The sequence below is a fragment of the Callithrix jacchus genome, chromosome 1, assembly GCF_049354715.1.
Source record: "Callithrix jacchus isolate 240 chromosome 1, calJac240_pri, whole genome shotgun sequence".
NCBI lineage: Eukaryota > Metazoa > Chordata > Mammalia > Primates > Cebidae > Callithrix > Callithrix jacchus.
In genome coordinates, this window is record NC_133502.1 from 112862784 (window position 1) to 112882393 (window position 19610).

The 19610-nt window shown below is 37.3% G+C and overlaps 1 protein-coding gene across 2 annotated transcripts in view; it reads left to right on the plus strand.

Annotated features, from left to right (window-relative positions):
* UHRF2 (ubiquitin like with PHD and ring finger domains 2) overlaps positions 1 to 19610 on the plus strand; it is a 104385-nt gene that overhangs the window by 57687 nt on the left and 27088 nt on the right. For both annotated transcript variants that reach the window (XM_002742920.6, XM_008996717.4), the window contains 4 exons: positions 6922 to 7031; positions 11498 to 11684; positions 15807 to 15930; positions 16163 to 16270. In XM_002742920.6, coding sequence (XP_002742966.1) covers positions 6922 to 7031; positions 11498 to 11684; positions 15807 to 15930; positions 16163 to 16270 — 529 coding nt within the window. The remainder of the gene's footprint in view (positions 1 to 6921; positions 7032 to 11497; positions 11685 to 15806; positions 15931 to 16162; positions 16271 to 19610) is intronic.

Genomic DNA, 19610 nt, shown 5'->3' on the forward strand with positions numbered 1-19610 from the left:
TTGTGACATTTATTGAATCACTTAAAGTAGTACATGGAAAGCATCTGCTTCCAGATAGGACAGGACAACTGGCAGTAGATAAGTGCTCTTAGCTAAAACAACTAGAATAGTCAGATCAAGTAGTTTATCATCTCTTTGAATGCACCAGAGAGTCAAAGAGAACCACTAGCAGTATGACTCTCCAGAGGTAAGAATCTCAGAAGGCAGGTGGCTTTGTAGTTGTGTTTTGCCCCTGGGGAAATCTGCTAATTGTGGATACAGTGCAAAACCTAGTTGAGAGCAGCTAGGAGTAGGATAGAAAGAGAAAACAGAGCTTTTGGCAGATTATTTGGGAAGCCTTGAGCATATGGCCTGCTTTTACCTTTGACTTTGGTTGAATACTGGACTTTTGCTGGGCAAGAGGTTGGAAATGTAAGTAAAAAGCAGCATTTTTGGCAGTCTTAGAAGGCACACTCTAGATTTTTAGAGTCATTAGTATAATGGCTCCACAGAATATGTGGGTCTTTTAGTTCGAAAATTGGATGGCTAAGGCATACAAATGGACCAAACTTACTTCAAGACTGTAAACCAGTCTCAACTCAGCATAGATACTGATTAAATGTTAAACCACCACAGTATCTCCCCAGCAGGAGGAAGCTTGGACTTTCCTTTACATAAGACAATATCTGAAACTTCTTAACCTTCTATATACACCCTCCATATTAGAGCCCAAAATGCTATTCTGCCAAAAGATGGTGCCACATATTCAGAAAACAGAAAGAAGACCAATGATAGGAATAGACCCATAGGTGATATTGAAAATTCAAGTTATCAGAGAGACTTTCACTGTGGTTAATATGCTGAAAACTTGAATTTCTACTGATAATTGGAGTTCACAAAGAAGTTCTGTTAACTCTAAGCAGGATAGATACAAATAAAATGTAGAGTGGCATATCACAAATAAGAGTTCTAAAACCTAAAGATAAAAACACAGGGAAGATGACCAGGTTTTCATTAGAAGCAATTTAAGCTAGGAGACAGTGAAATGGCATGTGAAAATACTAATTTAAAGAAATTCCCGGCCAGGCACAGTGGCACACGCCTATAATCCCAGCACTTTGGGAGGCCAAAGCAGGCAGATCACTTGAGCTCAGGAGTTTAGGACCAGCCTGGCCAACATGACAAAACCCTATCTTTACTAAAAATAAAAAAAATTAGCTGGACATGGTGGTGGGTGCCTGTAATCCCAGCTACTTGGGAGGCTGAAGCAGGAGAATCGCTTGAACCTGGGAGGTAGAGGTTACAGTGCTGAGATCATGCCACTGTATACAAGCCTGGGCGACAGAGCAAGACTCCATCTCAAAAAAAGAAAAAAAAAAAAAGGCCCGGCGTGGTGGCTTGCGCTTGTAATCCCAGCTGGAAGGTTGGACTTGGGGAGGTCAAGGCGGGCGGATCACCTGAGGTTGTGAGTTCGAGACCAGCCTGACCAACATGGAGAAACCCCGTCTCTACTAAACATACAAAACTAGCTGGGTGGTGACGCATGGCTTTAATCCCAGCTACTCGGAGCCTGAAGCAGGAGAATGGCTTGAACCTAGGAGCTGGAGGTTGGGGTGAGCCAAGATCGGGCCACTGCCCTCCATCCTGAGACTCTGTCTCAAAAATAAAAATAAATAAATAAATCCCAACTTAAAATACATTTCTAATGAAAACACCTGTCAAAGCCAACATAAAGATGTTATCAAACAAAACCTGAAAGAATTACCACCAACAGACAGGCACTAAGAGAAATAATAAAGGAAGTTATTTAAGTGAAAGGAAGGAGACTCCAGATGGAAATATAGGACGGGATTAAGAGCAGGGAAAAGGTAAATATATTGGTAAATACAAATAATTATTATTTTTAAACAGCGAACTTTAAAACATACAGAAAAAATGTGTGACAATAATGCAAAAGATGAGGTTGGTAAATTAAGTTGTGAGGCTCTGGCATCACTAGGGAATTAGTGAAAGTAAAATTTAAAGTAGATTATATCAGGTTTGCACAGCCCAATCTTTGGGGTAACTACTAAAAATCAATACAGGATTTTGAACAAATTTACACACTGAAAATGGAAAAGCAAATATTATTAGATTCAAAAGAAGACAATTGTGACTAAAAGAAGCAGATAAAGTAGAAAACATACTGTAAAATGGCAGAAACACACAGCTATATCAGCTATTATATTAACTGTGTGTGAGTCAAGCATTTCAATTAAAGACAACTATCAACAAATGATTAAAATGAAACATCCATATGTTACTCTTAAGAAAGACTCCTTAAAAAGTCACAAGAGTTGAAAAGAGAAGCATGGTTGGGAATCTAAGATGACAACAGCAAGCTTTTAAAATCTCCTTAAATGTCCTGGCAATATAGAGCAAAATATTACTACATTATCTAATTCAAAAACTCATGGACAACATCTACAATAAAACAGGGTGATATGGTATCCCTATAAGCCCCAAAATAGCTGGTGGGATAAACAGTGGAACGCTTCAAGACCCGTGTAGTATCGGTGGCTATTCAAGAGAAATGTATGTTGAGTCCAAGAATTCCAAATGATGAATTACCTCAGCATACTAATTTGAAATTAGTAGCTATGGTAGCTATCTTTCAAGGGTAACTCCCAGTGATTCCTGCTTACTGATACCCTTATGTCGTTTTCAGCAGTATTTTACTAAGGCGACTCTTTATGACCAGCAGAATATGGTATAAGGATGCTATACCACTTCAAGATGAGGTTTTAAAAAGATACCAGCTTCCATTTTGGGTGCTCTTTTGGATCACTTCCACTGAGGGAAGCCAGCTGCATGTCATGAGGCTATTCAGGCAGCTTTTTTAATTTTCCCTGAGTAGAGCCTTTAGATGAGACTGCAACCCCAGCTAATGGTTTAACTGTAATCTCGTGAAGGATCTTAAGCCAGAACTACCCAGCTAAGCTACTCCCAGATTCCTGACCCACCCCAATATGAATAAGTGCAAGCAGTTTGCGGTGAGGTCTGAAGGGGTTTAGAGTACTCTTTAAACTCTTTAAAATGGTCGGCTAAAGCTCCATATTGAGAAGATACTGTTAGAAATAGGATCCAAACTCAGTAGGACAGGAAGAATAGAGACAAAGGAAAAAGGGGTCCCATTAGAAATAGGGGAGGAGAATAGAGTCGGAAGATTTCAGAAAGTAGTCTTCCATACTGTCTTTTTAAAATTGTTTTTGAGGTATAACTTACATGCAGTAATATGTACTTACCTTAAGTGTATCTTAAATACAGTGAACATTGACAAGATATACACATTACCACTAATCAAAACACAGAACATTTTCATCACCTCCAAAAGTTCCCTTGGATCCCAGACCACCACTGATTTACCTTCTGTCACATTAAATTTTAGCGTCTAGAATTTTGACTGTGTCTGCAAGAAATGTGTATTCTATGGCTGTGAACTAGCAAAAGGTGAAGTGGAATTAGATCCTTTAAAGGGTTCAGGAAATTTATCTTATGAAAATAAGCAAAACGAAAGGATCGATGTTAAATTCTGTATGAAACTGGAAGAGAATGAGAAAATAAGGAACAGTATAAAACGCTTACATGGAAAATATCCCAGAAAGACAAGCATTAGTCAAGTAAAGGAGAGCCAAGGATTGTAAGTCTAGCCAAACCAGACTTTAGTATAATAGCTATAGACAAATTGTCATTAACGTCCAAGAACTGGAGGAATAGTATATTGTTCTCATGAACCCTTCCTAAGGAATCTTCAGGAGAACTAGGTTCAAACAATCAAGATGACTGAAGATAATTTGACATAAAGAGTTGTGCTAAACATTTAAAATATTTCTACACTTGTAACCAGAACATACTGAACATAAAGGAGAAAATGTGGTATCTACTGGCTCTATTACCTGACACGGTTAGCTATATTATAACTAAAACATGGAAGGGAAAATTAAACTATTTTCAGTAATGGACAACTGGCAACAATGTCTTGCATGTAATGTGGGATAAAGCAAAGGAGTATTTGTAATATTCTAATTTTGGTATCCATGAGAATCAGGATTTTCTGGTTGGGGGAAAAAGGAAAAAATATACATAATTTTTTTTGAAAAGTAGATATCCTTTATCCCTTTGAATTTGAATACAAAGCATTAGTATAAACTTATGAGATGTTTTGTGTTTGACTACGTATATTAATGTGTATGTTTAAAACTTATACCCTGCAAACAATTGCAGTAAACTTTCCTAGTACCTAACTATGGTCTTGAAATACCCTTTCCCACTGAAAGAAACTCCTGGCTGGGGACATAAAATGTGTAAGATAAACCTTGAATATCTTGTCATGCAAATAAGGAATGCCACGAAATTCTGCTAAGTTCTCCTCAGAAGGGTTTGAGTCAACCAGAAGTTCCAGCTGGTCAAAGATGAGACAATTTGAACATTGATTTAAAAAAAAAAAAAATGGGTTGAGACATATCAAATATATTTAAATCCACGAGTCCATAGTAACACAAAAACTTGTCACAATAGAAGTTGATAGAGAATTGTTTATTTATTTTTTTACAGGGAGTCTTGCTCTGTTGGCCATGCTGGAGTGCAGTGTGGTGTGATCTCAGCTCACTGCAACCTCCACCTCTCGGTTCAAGCAATTCTCCTGCCCCAGCCTCCCCAGTAGCTGGGACTGCAGGCGCCTGCCACCATGCCTGGCTAATTTTTTTTTTTATTTTTAGTGGAGATGGGGTTTTCACTATGCCAGGGTGGCCTCAAACTGGACCTCGTGATCACCCGCCTCATCCTCACAAAGTGCTAGGATTACACCAGCCTGGCCAACATGGCGAAACTCTGTCTCTACCGAGCCCGGCCTAGAATGATTTATTTTTTAAAACTGCTAAATAAGCATTTTATCTGTCTGTTAAATGAACTATACCACTGGGTCAGCAACTAGTTAATGAGGTAATTTCTGTATAGAATTGTGCCAAGTAAATGAGATGAGAAGGGAATGATAGAATGGGAATATCAACACAATTTTTAATCTCCAGTGAATTAATGTAGTAGCTGCCATCATGAGAGGAAAATAGACAAATAACTAGGTGCTTCCTGATGGAAATAGACCTATGAAATTATCTTACCAAGAAAATGAACCTAAATCTGATTGAGTCTTTAGCTCAGGAGTTGGCAATTTTTTTTTTCCATGAAGAGCCAAATAGTAAATAGTTTAACCTTTAGGGGCCAGATGGTCTCTCACAACTACTCAACTCTGCTGATACAGCATGAAACCAGTCATAGATAATACATAAATGAATTGGCATAACTAAGTTCTAATAAAACTTCAAAGTTTTTTTGCTTCAGATCAACTACCAATGTACAAGAAATATGAATGACAGAAAAAAACTGTTTAAACTGTACTTTGGGAATGCAAAGATAAAAAATCAAGACTGTGAGAAACACTAGACAGCAAATGGTTGGGATTCTTAACATATTTCAAGGAGGAATGAGATGGCATGTGAATTTATAGATTAGAGACTTCAAACATAGGGAAAACTGTGTTTTAGGAAGGTAGACAAGTGACATGAAAAAAATTAAGGTAACTTTAAATCTTGGGAGGACATGAAGTTGTCATTGTGAGGGCCTCTATGGTAGTTGATGTTCCTCTGTCTTATATCATTGTTGAAGGTCACAAAGGATATGCATGTGATTATTGGTTAAGCTATCCATTTCTGCATTTATATATATTTGACATTGAATGTATTTAAAGAAAAGGCAGAAGGATGGAAAAAGTCTTCAGGCAAGTGCTAACCAAAAGAAAGCAGACTTTTGATTGAGAATGCATTACTAAAGATAAATATTCAATAAGATTTAGGCTTCTTAAATCTGTACTTAATAACATCAAAAATATAAAGCAGAAGCCAACAGATTAGAAGAAGGAATATAGGCCAGGTGTGGTGGCTCATGTCTGTAACTGCAGCACTCTGGGAGGCCAGGGCGGGTAGATCACCTGAGGTCAGGAGTTCGAGACCAGCCTGGCCAACCTGGTGAAACTATGTCTCTCTCTACTAGCTGGATGTGGTGGCGAAGGTCTGTAATCCCAGCTACTTGGAAGGCTGAGGCAGGAAAATTGCCTGAACATGGAGGGTAGAGACTCCTCTCATGAGATTGGGTGAACTGAGATTGCACCACTGCACTCCAGCTTGGCAACAGAGCAAGACTCTGTCTTAATAAATAAATAGAATAGAATAGAATAAATAGAAAAATATACAAATCCATAGCTATAGTAGGAAACTTTGAAGAAGTATATACAAGCAAATATGAATTGCGTCTGACAAGTATGATTTAGTATTTGAAAGACTTTATGAAAAAGGCATCTTATTTTTGTCCAGGAGTTTATTGTATTTATCGGAAATTTGTTTTTTGTAGATTTTTAAATAAGTTCTCCAGAAGTATCCCATGTAATTACACTTTCACAAAAGTATATGGAAATATATTGCTTACATAAAAAAATGTTAAAATTCTACCAAAGGGCAAAACAAACAGAAAACTTACATTATTTCTTGATACAAAGGTTTAATATTGCACAGATTTAATATTGCACAGGAAATATATTTAAATCTTGCATTTTAATTGACAGGGTACCATTTTATCTAGTCTTTACAAGATAGCTACTGCTTACCAGATAATCTAATGAAGTATGTATTTTTTTGCCTCATATTACCCTAAAGTTACGCTTAACTTTGAATGTTAACTAATCACTATTGGACTTTTCCTACTATTGAAAACAATAATTCAGAATTATTGGAATAGCTCTAATCTTAATTTATAAATGGGCAGATTACAGTGAGGTTCTAAAATGACTGTTATTATTTGTATATGGTTTAGATTTTGCTGGCAGAAGTTAACCTTTCTTTCTTTTTTAAACAGAGGTTCTGAAGGAACATTAAATGACTGCAAGATAATCTCTGTAGATGAAATCTTCAAGATTGAGAAACCTGGAGCTCACCCTCTTTCGTTTGCAGATGGAAAGTTTTTAAGTATGGATTTTTGCTTTTGGGTTTAGACTACATGTGTTGTACATGATTGAACTTTATTTTTACTGGTCACTGAATAACTTGGAAGTATAAAACTGTAGACCATACAAATTTATTTTCAAGACAACAATTTTGATCTAAGATTAATTTTGTTTTAATGAATTTTTCCCAAATGATAAAATCTTATTTTTAAAGAAATATATTATCCTGGTATTTAATTGCAATTTTTTTATTTTAAAAATATTTATGGATATGTAATAGTTGTAAATACTTATGGGGTATATGTGATGTTTTGATACAGGCATACAGTGTGTAATGATCAAATCTGGGAAATTGGGATATTCATCACCTCAAACATTGACACTTTTTGTGTGCATTAGGAATGTTCCAAATCTATTCTTTTAGTGATTTTGAAACATACAATAAATGTTAACTGTAGTCCCCCTATTGTGCTTCTAAATATTAGACCTTATTCCTTCTGACTGTATTTTTGCACCCTGTAGCCAACCGTTCTTTATCCCCTGCCCTACTTCCCTTCCCAGCCTCTGATAACCATCATTGTATTCTATACCTGCACGAGATCAATTTTTTTGGCTCACACATACGAGAGAGAACATGTCACATTTGTCCTTCTGTACTTGGCTTCTTTCACTTAATGTTCTCAAGTTTTGTCCATGTTTTAAATGAAAGGATTCTGTTTTTTATAGCAGAATAATATTTTATTGTATATGTATATACCACATTATCTTTTATCTGTTGATGGGTTTCCTGCAGTTTCCTATGTTATAATAGATTCTGTCTATAACAGAAAAAGTCTGTTTTTGTAATTTTGTAGCCATCCAAGTTTAGTTTTTAATAATGAGATTTATTTTTACACCAGTAAAGCCTAAGAATTACAGTGCTGAGTGAGCCCTGAATTTCTGGGGGGTAATAAGTGACGTGTGTGTATATGAAGAGTAGAAGGTTAGAATACAGCTGTATCTCTCTATTTTATGATTTTTCTTGATATCAAACATTTGGTAACAGAGATAGGATTAGATTCTTGGTCTTTTCATTCATGATGGGTTTTTTGGTTTGTTTTTTGTTTTCTGTTTTGAGACAGTTTTGCTCTTGTTGCCCGCCCAGGCTAAAGTGCAGTGGCATGATCTCTGCTCACTGCAACCTCTGCCACCCGAGTTCAAGCAATTTTCCTGCCTCCGCCTCCCAAGTAGCTGGGATTACAGGCACATGCCGCCATGCCTGGCTAATTTTTGTATTTTTAGTAGAGATGGGGTTTCACCATGTTGGCCATACTGGTCTTGAACTCCTGACCTCAGGTGATCCACCCACCTCAGTCTCCCAAAGTACTGGGATTACAGGCATGAGCCACCGAGCCCGGCCTAGTAAGAAGAGTTAATTGCTGTATTTCGGAATAGATTATTGTGTCTCATGCTCCCTCCTAGGTTTTTTTTGGGATGCATAGTTTGTTGACTTTATGCCATTTGTCAATGTTTAATATGTATTGGAAAAGAAGTATTTAAGGCTAAAAGGCCCTGCTCAACCTCTTTTTACCACAATTGTATAAGGTTAGAATAAGACAAGACTTGACAAATTAGTAAATAGACTTCCAGATTACCAGACTAGGCCATTCTCGTTCTTTGAGGCTGCAGGGCTCAATATATCTGGATCTGAATTAAGAACCTTAAGGCATGACAAACCTACTTAATGTAACTTCATCATTTCTCTGTAAAACACAATACAAAACCAAGATGACTAGATTTTTCTGGCATCTTTCTCTACCATCTCCCACTCTCAGTGTATGTGGATATATTTGTTCTCTCTTTTGCCTAAGGCCAATCTTGATAAAGCTATTCGTTGTACTTGTATGTAAAAAAACCATTTCCAAGGCAGACTGCCACTGGTCAGATCACTCTCCAATCCAGAAGATCTAAACATGCCTTTGACATTTTGGGACTGTTCTATTTCCATTGCTTACTTGTTGTCATAGCCACCTTAGTGGAAGAGAAGCAAAATTATAATCTTTCATTAATTTGCAAGAATAAGTGGAGATCAATTAAAGTTAGTACCAAATCAGTAGCCATAATGCTTCCTCCCTGTCTCACTTGTCAGGTACTGTTCCCATTTTTCTTACATTGGTAGATCAGCTCTTATATGGTGAACTTTCTCACAATTATATAAATTCAAACAGTATTAGAAGGCAGTCTTGTTAATAATGTATGTCATTCCAGACATCTTCCTATGACTGTGTAATTCTTTGTGTATTTATACAATTAATATTGTTTAAAAAATAGGTTCTGTCACCTCATTTTTGAATTTAATATACATGGATATTTTACCCTTGTAAATTTACCTTTTTTTAATAAAATATAATTGCTCCCATTTTCATTAACAAGTAAGTTGCGGTTTTATGAATATTCGTATAAGACTTTTGTATACATGAATCGTACAAAACTTTTTTGTATATATAAATTAAGGGAATGCTTCGCAAAAGGTATCTGGATTTAGAAGGAGGTTAATAAAGGGTACCTCTTGCCAGAGTTGTGAACCAGCTGACAGGACAAAAAATTAACTGAATTAGAAATGCAACCTCAATTACTGATAAAGAGTAGCTTGGTGGCATAGCTTGTAGGAAAACCACAATGGGCTTGCCGACTAGCTTACTACAGCCACCTCAAGGAAAGGTTTGGATCTGCAGGAGAGATGGACTGTTTTCATTGGTTGGGGTGGACGGGGAGAGTGAGAACAAATCCCTCATGATTATAACCTTTTGATTAGGTACCTAGATATATAGCTGAAACCCACAAACTGAATAAGCCACTCTGCCTCCACAGAAGAGCAATAAGAAATGCGATAAGACTCTAACACTGAAAATCTAAGTTATGTTTTTCTGAGTATTGTAAAATGGCCTGTTAAATGTTTATCAATTTGCATTTTCACCAGTGTGCCTATTTCTCCATATCCTTATCAACACTGAACATTTCATTGTTCCTAGTCTCATAGGAGTTAAAGGCCCAAGTATTGTATCTGTCTGAATGGAGTTAAGTATCTACCTAAGGTCTTGCTTATAGTGTCTCAGACTTTCTTGGCTCTTTGAGCCATTCGTGTCTCACTAGGTTTTTCATGGCACTCATAGACCAAAAGAAATGCCTAACAGTTCCATTTATTAAATAGTTGGGTCCAAATATCGGTTAGACAAATCGTATTTCTGCCAGGTGCAGTGGCTCATACCTGTAATCCCAGCACTTTGAGAGCCCAAGGCAGGAGGATAGCTTGAGCCCAGGAGTTTGGGCAATATAGTGAGGTCCCATCTCCACAAAAAGATAAAAAAAATTGCCAGTCATGTGGTATGCACCTGTGGTCCCAGCTACTTGGGAGGCTGAGGTGGGAAGATCAAGGTTGATTGAAGCTGCAGTGAGCTAAGATCATGCCACTGCTCTTCAGCCTCTACAATAGAGGGAGACCCTGCCTCAAAAGAAAAGTGTATTTCATTTGAAATTTTCAGATAATACTCTGGTGCCCCAGTTACTTCACTACACTGCCTTGGGTATATTGGTACACATTTGGGGAACTGTGGATCTGTATATGTATGTATAGAAATTTAAGGCAAAAGTATACCCTATCCTCATGTTTGCTGACCATTAAATTTTTCACTGGCATATGCCTGGGCCATATTCCTGAAAATCTGATTCAATAAGTCTAGGATGAGGCTTAGGCATTTATTCTTTTTTTTTTTTTTGAGACTGAGTCTCATTCTGTCACCCAGGCTGGAGTGCAGTGGTACGATCTCAGCTCACTGCAACTTCCACCTCCTGGGTTCAAGTGATTCTCCTGCCTCAGCCTCTCGAGTAGCTGGGACTACAGGTGCGCACCATCATGCCTGGCTAATTTTTGTATTTTTAGCAGAGGCGGGGTTTCACCATATTGGCCAGCCTGGTCTTGAACTCCTGACCTGGTGATCCACCCACCTTGGCCTCCCAAAGTGCTGGGATTACAGGTGTGAGCCACCGTGCCCGGCCTGGCATTTATTCTTAAAGCCTCACACTTGATTATTTTTTCTGGATCCTTCTCATTGGAAAAGCTGTATGTTGGCCCAGCATGGTGGCTGATACCTATAATCCTAGCACTTTGGGAGGCCAAGAGGGGCAGATCGCCTGAGGTCAGAAGTTCAAGACCAGCCTGGCCAACATGGTGAAAACCTGTCTATACTAAAAATACAAAAATTACCTGGGTATGGTGGCAGGCATCTGTAATTCTAGCTACTCGAGAGGCTGAGGCAGGAGAATCACTTGAAACCAGGAGGCAGAGGTTGCAGTGAGCTGAGATCTCACCATTGCACTCCAGCCTGGGTGACAGAGTGAGACTCCATCTCAAAAAAACAAACAAACAAAAACCCAGCTGTTTTCTTTATGAGGTTCATAGATATAAAAATTGTTTTAAGACTAGGCTTGCTATAATTTTGTTCTTAATAGGGCGAAATGACCCTGAATGTGACCTGTGTGGTGGAGACCCAGATAAGAAATGCCATTCTTGTTCCTGTCGTGTATGTGGTGGGAAACATGAACCCAACATGCAGCTTCTATGTGATGAATGTAATGTGGCTTACCATATTTACTGCCTGAATCCACCTTTGGATAAAGTCCCAGAAGAGGAATACTGGTATGATTATCCGGTTTTTATTGTTCTTGTTATGTAAGTAATTAAACATGAAATATGTATTTGAACCATCTAAAGTAGATTTTTAAAAGTATATAATATAAAAGTGCTTAAAATGTTGTGACCAGTGGTTACTTAGCATTTATAACTCTGTTCAATTACAAATATCTTGTAACAATCTTTGAACCATCTCTAGCTCCATTTTTTTAATCCCTTCAGTTCCTTTTCCAATATAAGAATCTGTGTTCATTCAAAAATGCAAATCTGATTGTGTTACTTTGTTGCTTCAGAAGGTTTATGTTGCCTTAGAGGAGGACCCTGTGTAATACTTAGTTTCTTCTTCAGCTATATCTCATATCATTTTCCTCTTTCATTTCTCCAAATACTCTACACTCTAGCCAGATTCAATATCTTTCAACTCCTTAAGTAAGCGATGTTCTTTTTCAGATTGTTATACTTAACACATTTTCATCATGGAAGCATTATCCTCTTTGCTTAACTTGAAGATGATATTAATCCTTTAGCTTTTCAGTTAAACATGACTTCGTCTGGTAATCCTTTATGGATGGTCCTCCTTTATGGATGGTCCTCTACCCCCAACTATGTTAGATACTCTTGTTATGTTCTATAATAGTACTTAATATTTACTAAACACTAACAAAGTGGTTTTTATCGATTACTGTGTTTAATCCTATGACGTCGATACATAGAACAAGGCAGCAATTATACTTGCCAAAATCTGTTACTCTCCTATGGAGTAGAGATAACTACAAAGAGAAATGATTAGAAAAGAGACTGGGGAATATGTGCCCAAAGTTGAACCTTTTAATACCATGTTAAGGAGGTTTTTTCTTTTTAAACTATGGGCCATATTGCTATTGTGTGTTTTTAAGTAAGATGGATAACAGTCAGATATAATTGATGTCACAAGTGGGTAATTGGTATTGGTATGAAAAAATAGATCTTTGCTTTGATCTCTCCCCAACCTGTTGGGAAGGTGGTTTCTGTATTATGACAGAGGCTGTGGAGGTGAGAGAAAGGAGGAAAGGATATATCTTCTTTTACCTCTTGCTACTACCACACATGATCACTCTGAATCTTTCCATCACTAATAACTATTTCCTCTAAAGTCTCATATTTTCCTTCTTTCTTGTTTGATGGATGACATAGTTCTGCTTCTCTAAAATAGAAACTCTTTCAACCTGCTCTCACAGTTCCATAGTTTTTCCAGAAATTTCACCTCTTCAGTTAATTCCTCTTCCAAGTTGCCATTACTAAATCATTCCCATTAGCCTTCTAGAATCTCTTTAATTTTCAAAACACACATTAACCTTCCTTGAACCCATTTCTCTTGCCAGCTGCCCACCCCGTTCTCTGCTTCATTCATGGCAAAGATTGTCAAGTGCTACCTCTACTAATTGTTTCCATTTCCTCTCCCATTCATACTTGAGCACTCCAGTCTGGCTTTCCTTCTACTGTGTCTGCTTATGTCAGGTTCACAGACACATTTTATGTATAAACCTAAGGGTCAGTTCTCATTACTTACTCAACTGCTCAGCTGCTTACTCTGTTTTATAGATTTGAGATCTTAAGATCTTGGCTTTCTGTGGGTTTTTGTTTGTTTTGTTTTTTGAGACAAGAGTTTTGCTCTTGTTGCCCAGCCTGGGGTGCAATGGTGCAAACGCAACCTCTGCCCCCTAGGTTCAAATGATTCTCCTGCCTCAGCCTCCCTAGTAACTGGGATTACAGGCATGCACCACCACGCCCAGCTAATTTTTAGTAGAGCTGGAGGGTTTTCCATGTTAGTGAGGCTGGTCTTGAACTCCTGACCTCAGGTGATCCGCCTACCTGGGCTTCCCAAAGTGCTGGAATTATAGGCGTGAGCCACTGTGCCCGGCCACGATCCTGTTTTTCTGCCTATTTCACCGGCCTTTTCTTCTTAGTCTCTTGTTAACGTTTCCCTTCACCTACCAGATTTTAGAGTCCCGCCACAAAGCACTGCCCACTTATTTTCTCTTTATGCTTGCTCCCTAGATGATCTCGTCCAATCATGAGATGTTAAATATCAGGCTAATAGTTCTGAATTTATGTCTTCATATCTAATCTCCCCTGGGCTTTATATTTCTATATGCAGTTGGTTAGCATCACAAAATTAGTCCAGATTGGGGTTCTTGATTTCTACAAACTCCCTAAAATCCTGCTCTTCCGCCAGTCTTCAGCAAATAATATTAATCATTTTATCTATTTGTTCATGCCCAAAAGCCAAACCTAATCCTTGATTCCTATTTTGTTCTTTTCATATACTTACATCAGTAGATTTTAAGTTCATAATGTTTCTTTCTTCTCACCTCCCAGCCCAAACTGCCGTATCTTCCTTGAATTTCTGTAATAGATACCTAACTAGTGTCTTTGCTTCCTTTCTTCCATTGCAGCAGAATACTCTTGAAAAGGCCTAAATTAGGTCATTTGTCTGTTTGAAACCTTCTGATGTCCTCCTATTTCACTTAGAATAAAAGTCTAAGCCCTAACCGTTTATGACCTGGCCCATGTCTATGCTCTAACTCCATTGCTTATCACTAGTCTATTTGCTTACTAACCTTGGTCTATACCTACCTTTATCTTCCTCAAAACATACCTATTTCTCAGGACCTTTGCACTTAACTGTTTCTTTGCCAGGAATGCTTTTCTTGGGTTATCTACTCTAAGAAGCATGCTGTTTGTAGTCACACTTACCACATAACCCTGATCTATTTCCACTTAACATGTTCTGAAATTCTTTGCTTGTATGTACTAGTTTTTCTTAACTACTTATGTACAAACATTTTTATCACAAACATTTACCGCCAGCACCAAAATAGTGCCTTGCACATAGGAGGTTCTGAACAAACCTGTTGAAGGAATGAATCAATCCCAGAGACAACTTTAGGATGATATAATTCAAAGACTGTCTTACATTACTCTAGAGTATATCTATGTTCTGTGTTCCTATCAAGGTCTTTTACTTCACCTGGAACTCCTTAACCTTAAATATTTTCTGCTTCTCCAAATCGTGTTGTCTGGATATTTAATCTCTGCACTGATTTTCCCATCAAACAGAAAATACTTGCTTTAAATCACAGAATCTTTAATAAAATTATGTATAAAGATGAGCCCATCAGATAAAATACAGCTTTTTTTCTTTAGGACACTTTATTTTTAGAAGCCTTCCTGACTTCCCAACTAGAAAGGACTTAATTCATAGTATTTAGTGCCTTCTCCAACCTAATTTGCTCAAGATCAGCACCTGAATTATTTAAATTTTTCTCTCCTATAGTGCTCAACAAAATATCTCATAATTGGATTGACTTGTGGGCATACTCTTCTTTGCTCTAAAAGCTACATGGAATAGGTAATTGCGAAATAGAAAGTATGAGCAAAGAAATTTAAGATTAATTGGGCAGTGGTCATTACATCTTTGTTAGGGTATTCCCAAGCTTCCATTCCTTGGTGACATAAGAATAGCCTCATCTCATTTTGTAGACATATATATGCCTTGCTTTTTAGAAAAGATTCCAGGCAGTTTATGAAATACAAGTTACAGTAGGGTAATCAATTACAAACAGGCTAAAGGACAAGTAAGCATAGGAAATTAAAATTGAGCTATCAATAAGATTAATATAAACAAACATCCTTGAAGTCCTGTATACTGGTTATATAAACTACCATTTTTTTCTGGGAATTCTAATCATCAATTTAGATGGGGAGACGTATCTGTTACACAGTTGAATGTTCTAGGAAGATCTAGCTACTTTTAATGACAGGAACTTCAAGTTTCTGTTCTCAGAATTAGCGATTAGAGTTCATGGCATCATTTTGAATCTCATAGCTTTGTCTGAATTTGGAACTGATTTTGAGGATTTATAATAAAATCTTTAAGTTCTCTAAAGGAATGACAAGAATATTTTTATAGCCAGCCTAACCATGTAAATATTTTGAAAAGTTTACTATTTTAATGCCAGCTAAAGCTCTGTAATATATACCAAGTAATACATCCTAAAACTTGTTCTATCCTAGGAAAGCTAATATTCTGTTACTAACCTAAATATGGTGGTGTGAAAATTTCTTTGTTTTTTTTTTCTTTTAAAGGTATTGTCCTTCCTGTAAAACTGATTCCAGTGAAGTTGTAAAGGCTGGTGAAAGACTCAAGATGAGTAAAAAGAAAGCAAAGATGCCATCAGCTAGTACTGAAAGCCGGAGAGACTGGGGCAGGGTAAAGAAGAAATTCCCCTTTTTTCCTAGTAACTAGTTATAATATATAATGTTTTAATATCAATAGTAGTAATGGTATAAAAAATTTAAAAATTACATTATTTGTTAGTATCAGTGGTATTTAAATTACATAAACAATTGGGTTCCTATTTTATTCACATCTCATGAGAATTAGGGGCTTTCATTAAAATTTAATATAACTGATTTCTCAAAGTTTGTTTTGTGACTTTTAGGGAATGGCTTGTGTTGGTCGTACAAGAGAATGTACTATTGTCCCTTCTAATCATTATGGACCTATTCCTGGTATTCCTGTTGGATCAACTTGGAGATTTAGAGTTCAGGTATGTTTTAACATTGGCTTAGTTGAAAGGGGAAGATTGGCTATCAAATTATAGCAGTGTTAATGTCTGTTGATTGTAAGTGAACCTAACACATCACGTTCACTTGTTAGACTGAAAGATTTTCTTTAGGATGGGTATATTCTTTCTGGGGGTTAACAAAGGAACATACCTTACAGAATTGGGCATTAGCTATGCGTTTTCATTACTCTGTTATTACTGTTCTGTTATAGTTAATGGTAGTAGTAACCATTATTGTTAAGCTTTCTAAACAACTTTTCTTGCCAAAAATTTCACTTTTGAAATATTAAACTTGAAATCATTTGGCAAATTCTCATTGAGTGTGGCTGAACCCTAAGCTTGTTTCAGGTGTTTTATCTGGAATTTATCATCCTGAATGAATGATAAGACATTGGGCAGAGGAAGTGCCAGCTAATCCAAGAATAAAATTATTTCCTGTTTCTAATTAGAGACACCCAGGATTCTGAACATTAAGAGCGGCTTTAATTTTTATCTTGAATGGCCCTGGTGCTCAGACCTTTAATACAATTATAAAAATAAGGTAATGTACACTTGTCCCTTGGTATCTGTGGGGGATTGGTTCCAAGATCTCCCACAGACACCAAGTCTGTGGATGCTCAGATTCTTTATACAGGCTTGTGTGGTGGCTCACATCTCTAATCCCAGAACTTTGGGAGGCCACAGCAGGCAGATCGCTTGAGGCCAGGAGTTTGAAACTAGCTTGGCCAACATGGTAAGACCTGTCTCTACTAAAAATACAAAAATCAGCCAGGCGTGGTAGCAAGTACTTAAAATCCCAGCTACTCAGGAGGCAGAGGCAGGAGAATTGCTTGAACCCAGAAGGCGGAGGCTGCAGTGAACCAAGATTATGCCACTGCACTCCAGCCTGGGAGACAGCCTCTGTCTTGAAAAAAAAAAAAAAAAATCCTTTATACAGTGATGCAGTATTTGCATATAACCTACATGCATCCTCTTATAGACTTTAAGTCATGTCTAGATTACTTATAATACCTAATGCAGTGTAAATGCTGTGTAAATAGTTGTAACACTATGTTGTTTGGGGAATCATGACAAGAAAAAGTCTGAACATACTCAGTACAGACGCACCATCTACTTTTTTTCCCAAATATTTTCTACTCTCTTGAATTGGCAAGACCTGTGGATCAATTGTATTACATGTCAATGGCTTAAAAAGCTATATATGTATTAAATATGAGTAAATAATTTATATTTGAAAAACCCACCCTAGTTTTCATCCCCATTTTCTGTTTCTCTGAAGCAACCACTTTAAAATTTTAGTTGTTTCCTATGGATTTACCTTCTTCTTTTTTTTTTTTTTTTTTTTTTTAAAGAGACAGGGTCTTGTTCTATCACCTGGACTGAAGTGCAGTAGCAATTATAGCTCACTCTAACTTCAGACTTGCAGGCTCAAGTGATCATTCCACCTAGCTAGGACTAAAAATGTAAAAAATGCGTACCATCATGCCTGACTATTGGTTTGTTGCCCAGGCTAGTCTCAGACTCCTGGCCTAAAGCAGTGCTCCAGCTTTGGCCTCCCAAAGCACTGGGATTATAGGTGTGAGCCACTACTCTTGGCCTAACTTCCTCTTCTGCATTTATTTTAGACAGGGTCTTGTTCAGTTGTGTAGGCTGGGGTGCAGTGGCATAATCACAGAGTCCTCCTGGGCTCAAGCCCAGGAGGTTTATAGGTGTGAGCCACTGTGCCCAGCCCTACCTTCTTATTTCTGTTAATAAATAACGTGTTTATAGTACTTTATTCTTCATCTTTTAGTTGCATTAGCTTCTTTCTGTGAAAGATGAAATACTTAGTTTAATACTCTTGTGTTCTCTCATCTTTGCAATAGTTGTATTACAATTTTGGTTGAACCAGTATTCAAAGTTTAGGTTAGTATGACTTTGTATTTATCTATAAATACAATAAAATACTGTATATAAATGGAATGTAATACTATAAATATAGTAAAAATACACTGTATTTCTAATCACCTTACTTTTTTTTTTTTTTTTTGCTTCTTTTTTCTGTACCTCTGTCACTTACTTATTTTCTAAACTTTTAACAGCCTCCTTAAGTAGCCTAAGATGAGTATGAGATTGTTTTCCTGAGCAACTAGTAAGATGGATTTGCTATTTAGAAAGTGGAGAAGATTTAGGAAAAACAGATTATTTTTGCTATGGTTGGTGAGGTGGGGAAATCAAATAGTCCCTTCTGCTGAGGTGTTTGAACAGCCAAAACCTTTCCAGGTTCTGTTGCTGTCAGCTTCTTGTTGGCTTCTAAAAGGTTCTAAATGCCTTTCCCCTACCCCTCGCACACCAAACTCTTACGCAAACTTGAATTTCACCTTCCTTTACTCTGCTAAGAACAATTGTATTGGCTGTACGTTGTGGCTCACAGCTGTAATCCCAACTTGGAGGCTGAGGCAGGAAGCTCGCTTGAGCCCAGGAGTTCTAGCCCAGCCTACTGGGCAACATGATGAGACCTCTGTGTCTACCATAAAAAAGAACAATTCTGTAAAAAACAGATGAACTACGACACCTTTCTCAGGGATTTTGAAGTTCACAAAGACGTGACACATGTTTCAGTGAAGCAGGAATGAAGATACAAGAGAAAAAGCAGCCACTGAAGCAGAAAAGCAGAAATGAATAAAGTAGAAATGGATAGTACATTTGGGTAACATTGAGTAGTTCTGGCTCAGGCATATAAGTTCCTACAAAGAGAAGCTGGAGATAAGGCTGGGAAAAATAGATAGGAGCCATATTAAACCGTTGAAAGTCAAAGCAGAATTGTTTTTTAAGAGAATTATCCAGTTTGTGATACCTAGGATGGATTTGAAAGAGCAAAAGTAGAGGCGGTAAAACAGGATCTATTGTAAACATTCATGACTCAAACTAAGATTGAACAGTGGAAGTAAAAGAAGATCGATATGAGAAATTTAGAAGGTAAAAGAAGCAATCCTTGTGATCAAAAGGGTTTGAGGAATAAGGGAGAAGAGTGGGGCTGAAGTAACTGCTGCATTTTGGACTTCGCAAACTAGGTAGGGAACAGGGACACTATCCAAGACTAGAAATAAGGGAGAAATGATACATACTGCCGCTAGTTCTCTCTTAGCTGAGTTGAGCTGGAAGTTCCAGTAGATAGAAGATGATTATTTACTAGTTATTGTGCAACTCAGAATTCTACCCAATCAGTTTTACAGTTTTCAGAACCTAAAGGATATATTGGAGGAGATGTAAAATGAGAGAGCAAAAGATAGAACTCTGTGATACTCACTTCTTGAGTCTTTAGGTACCAGTAATATATATG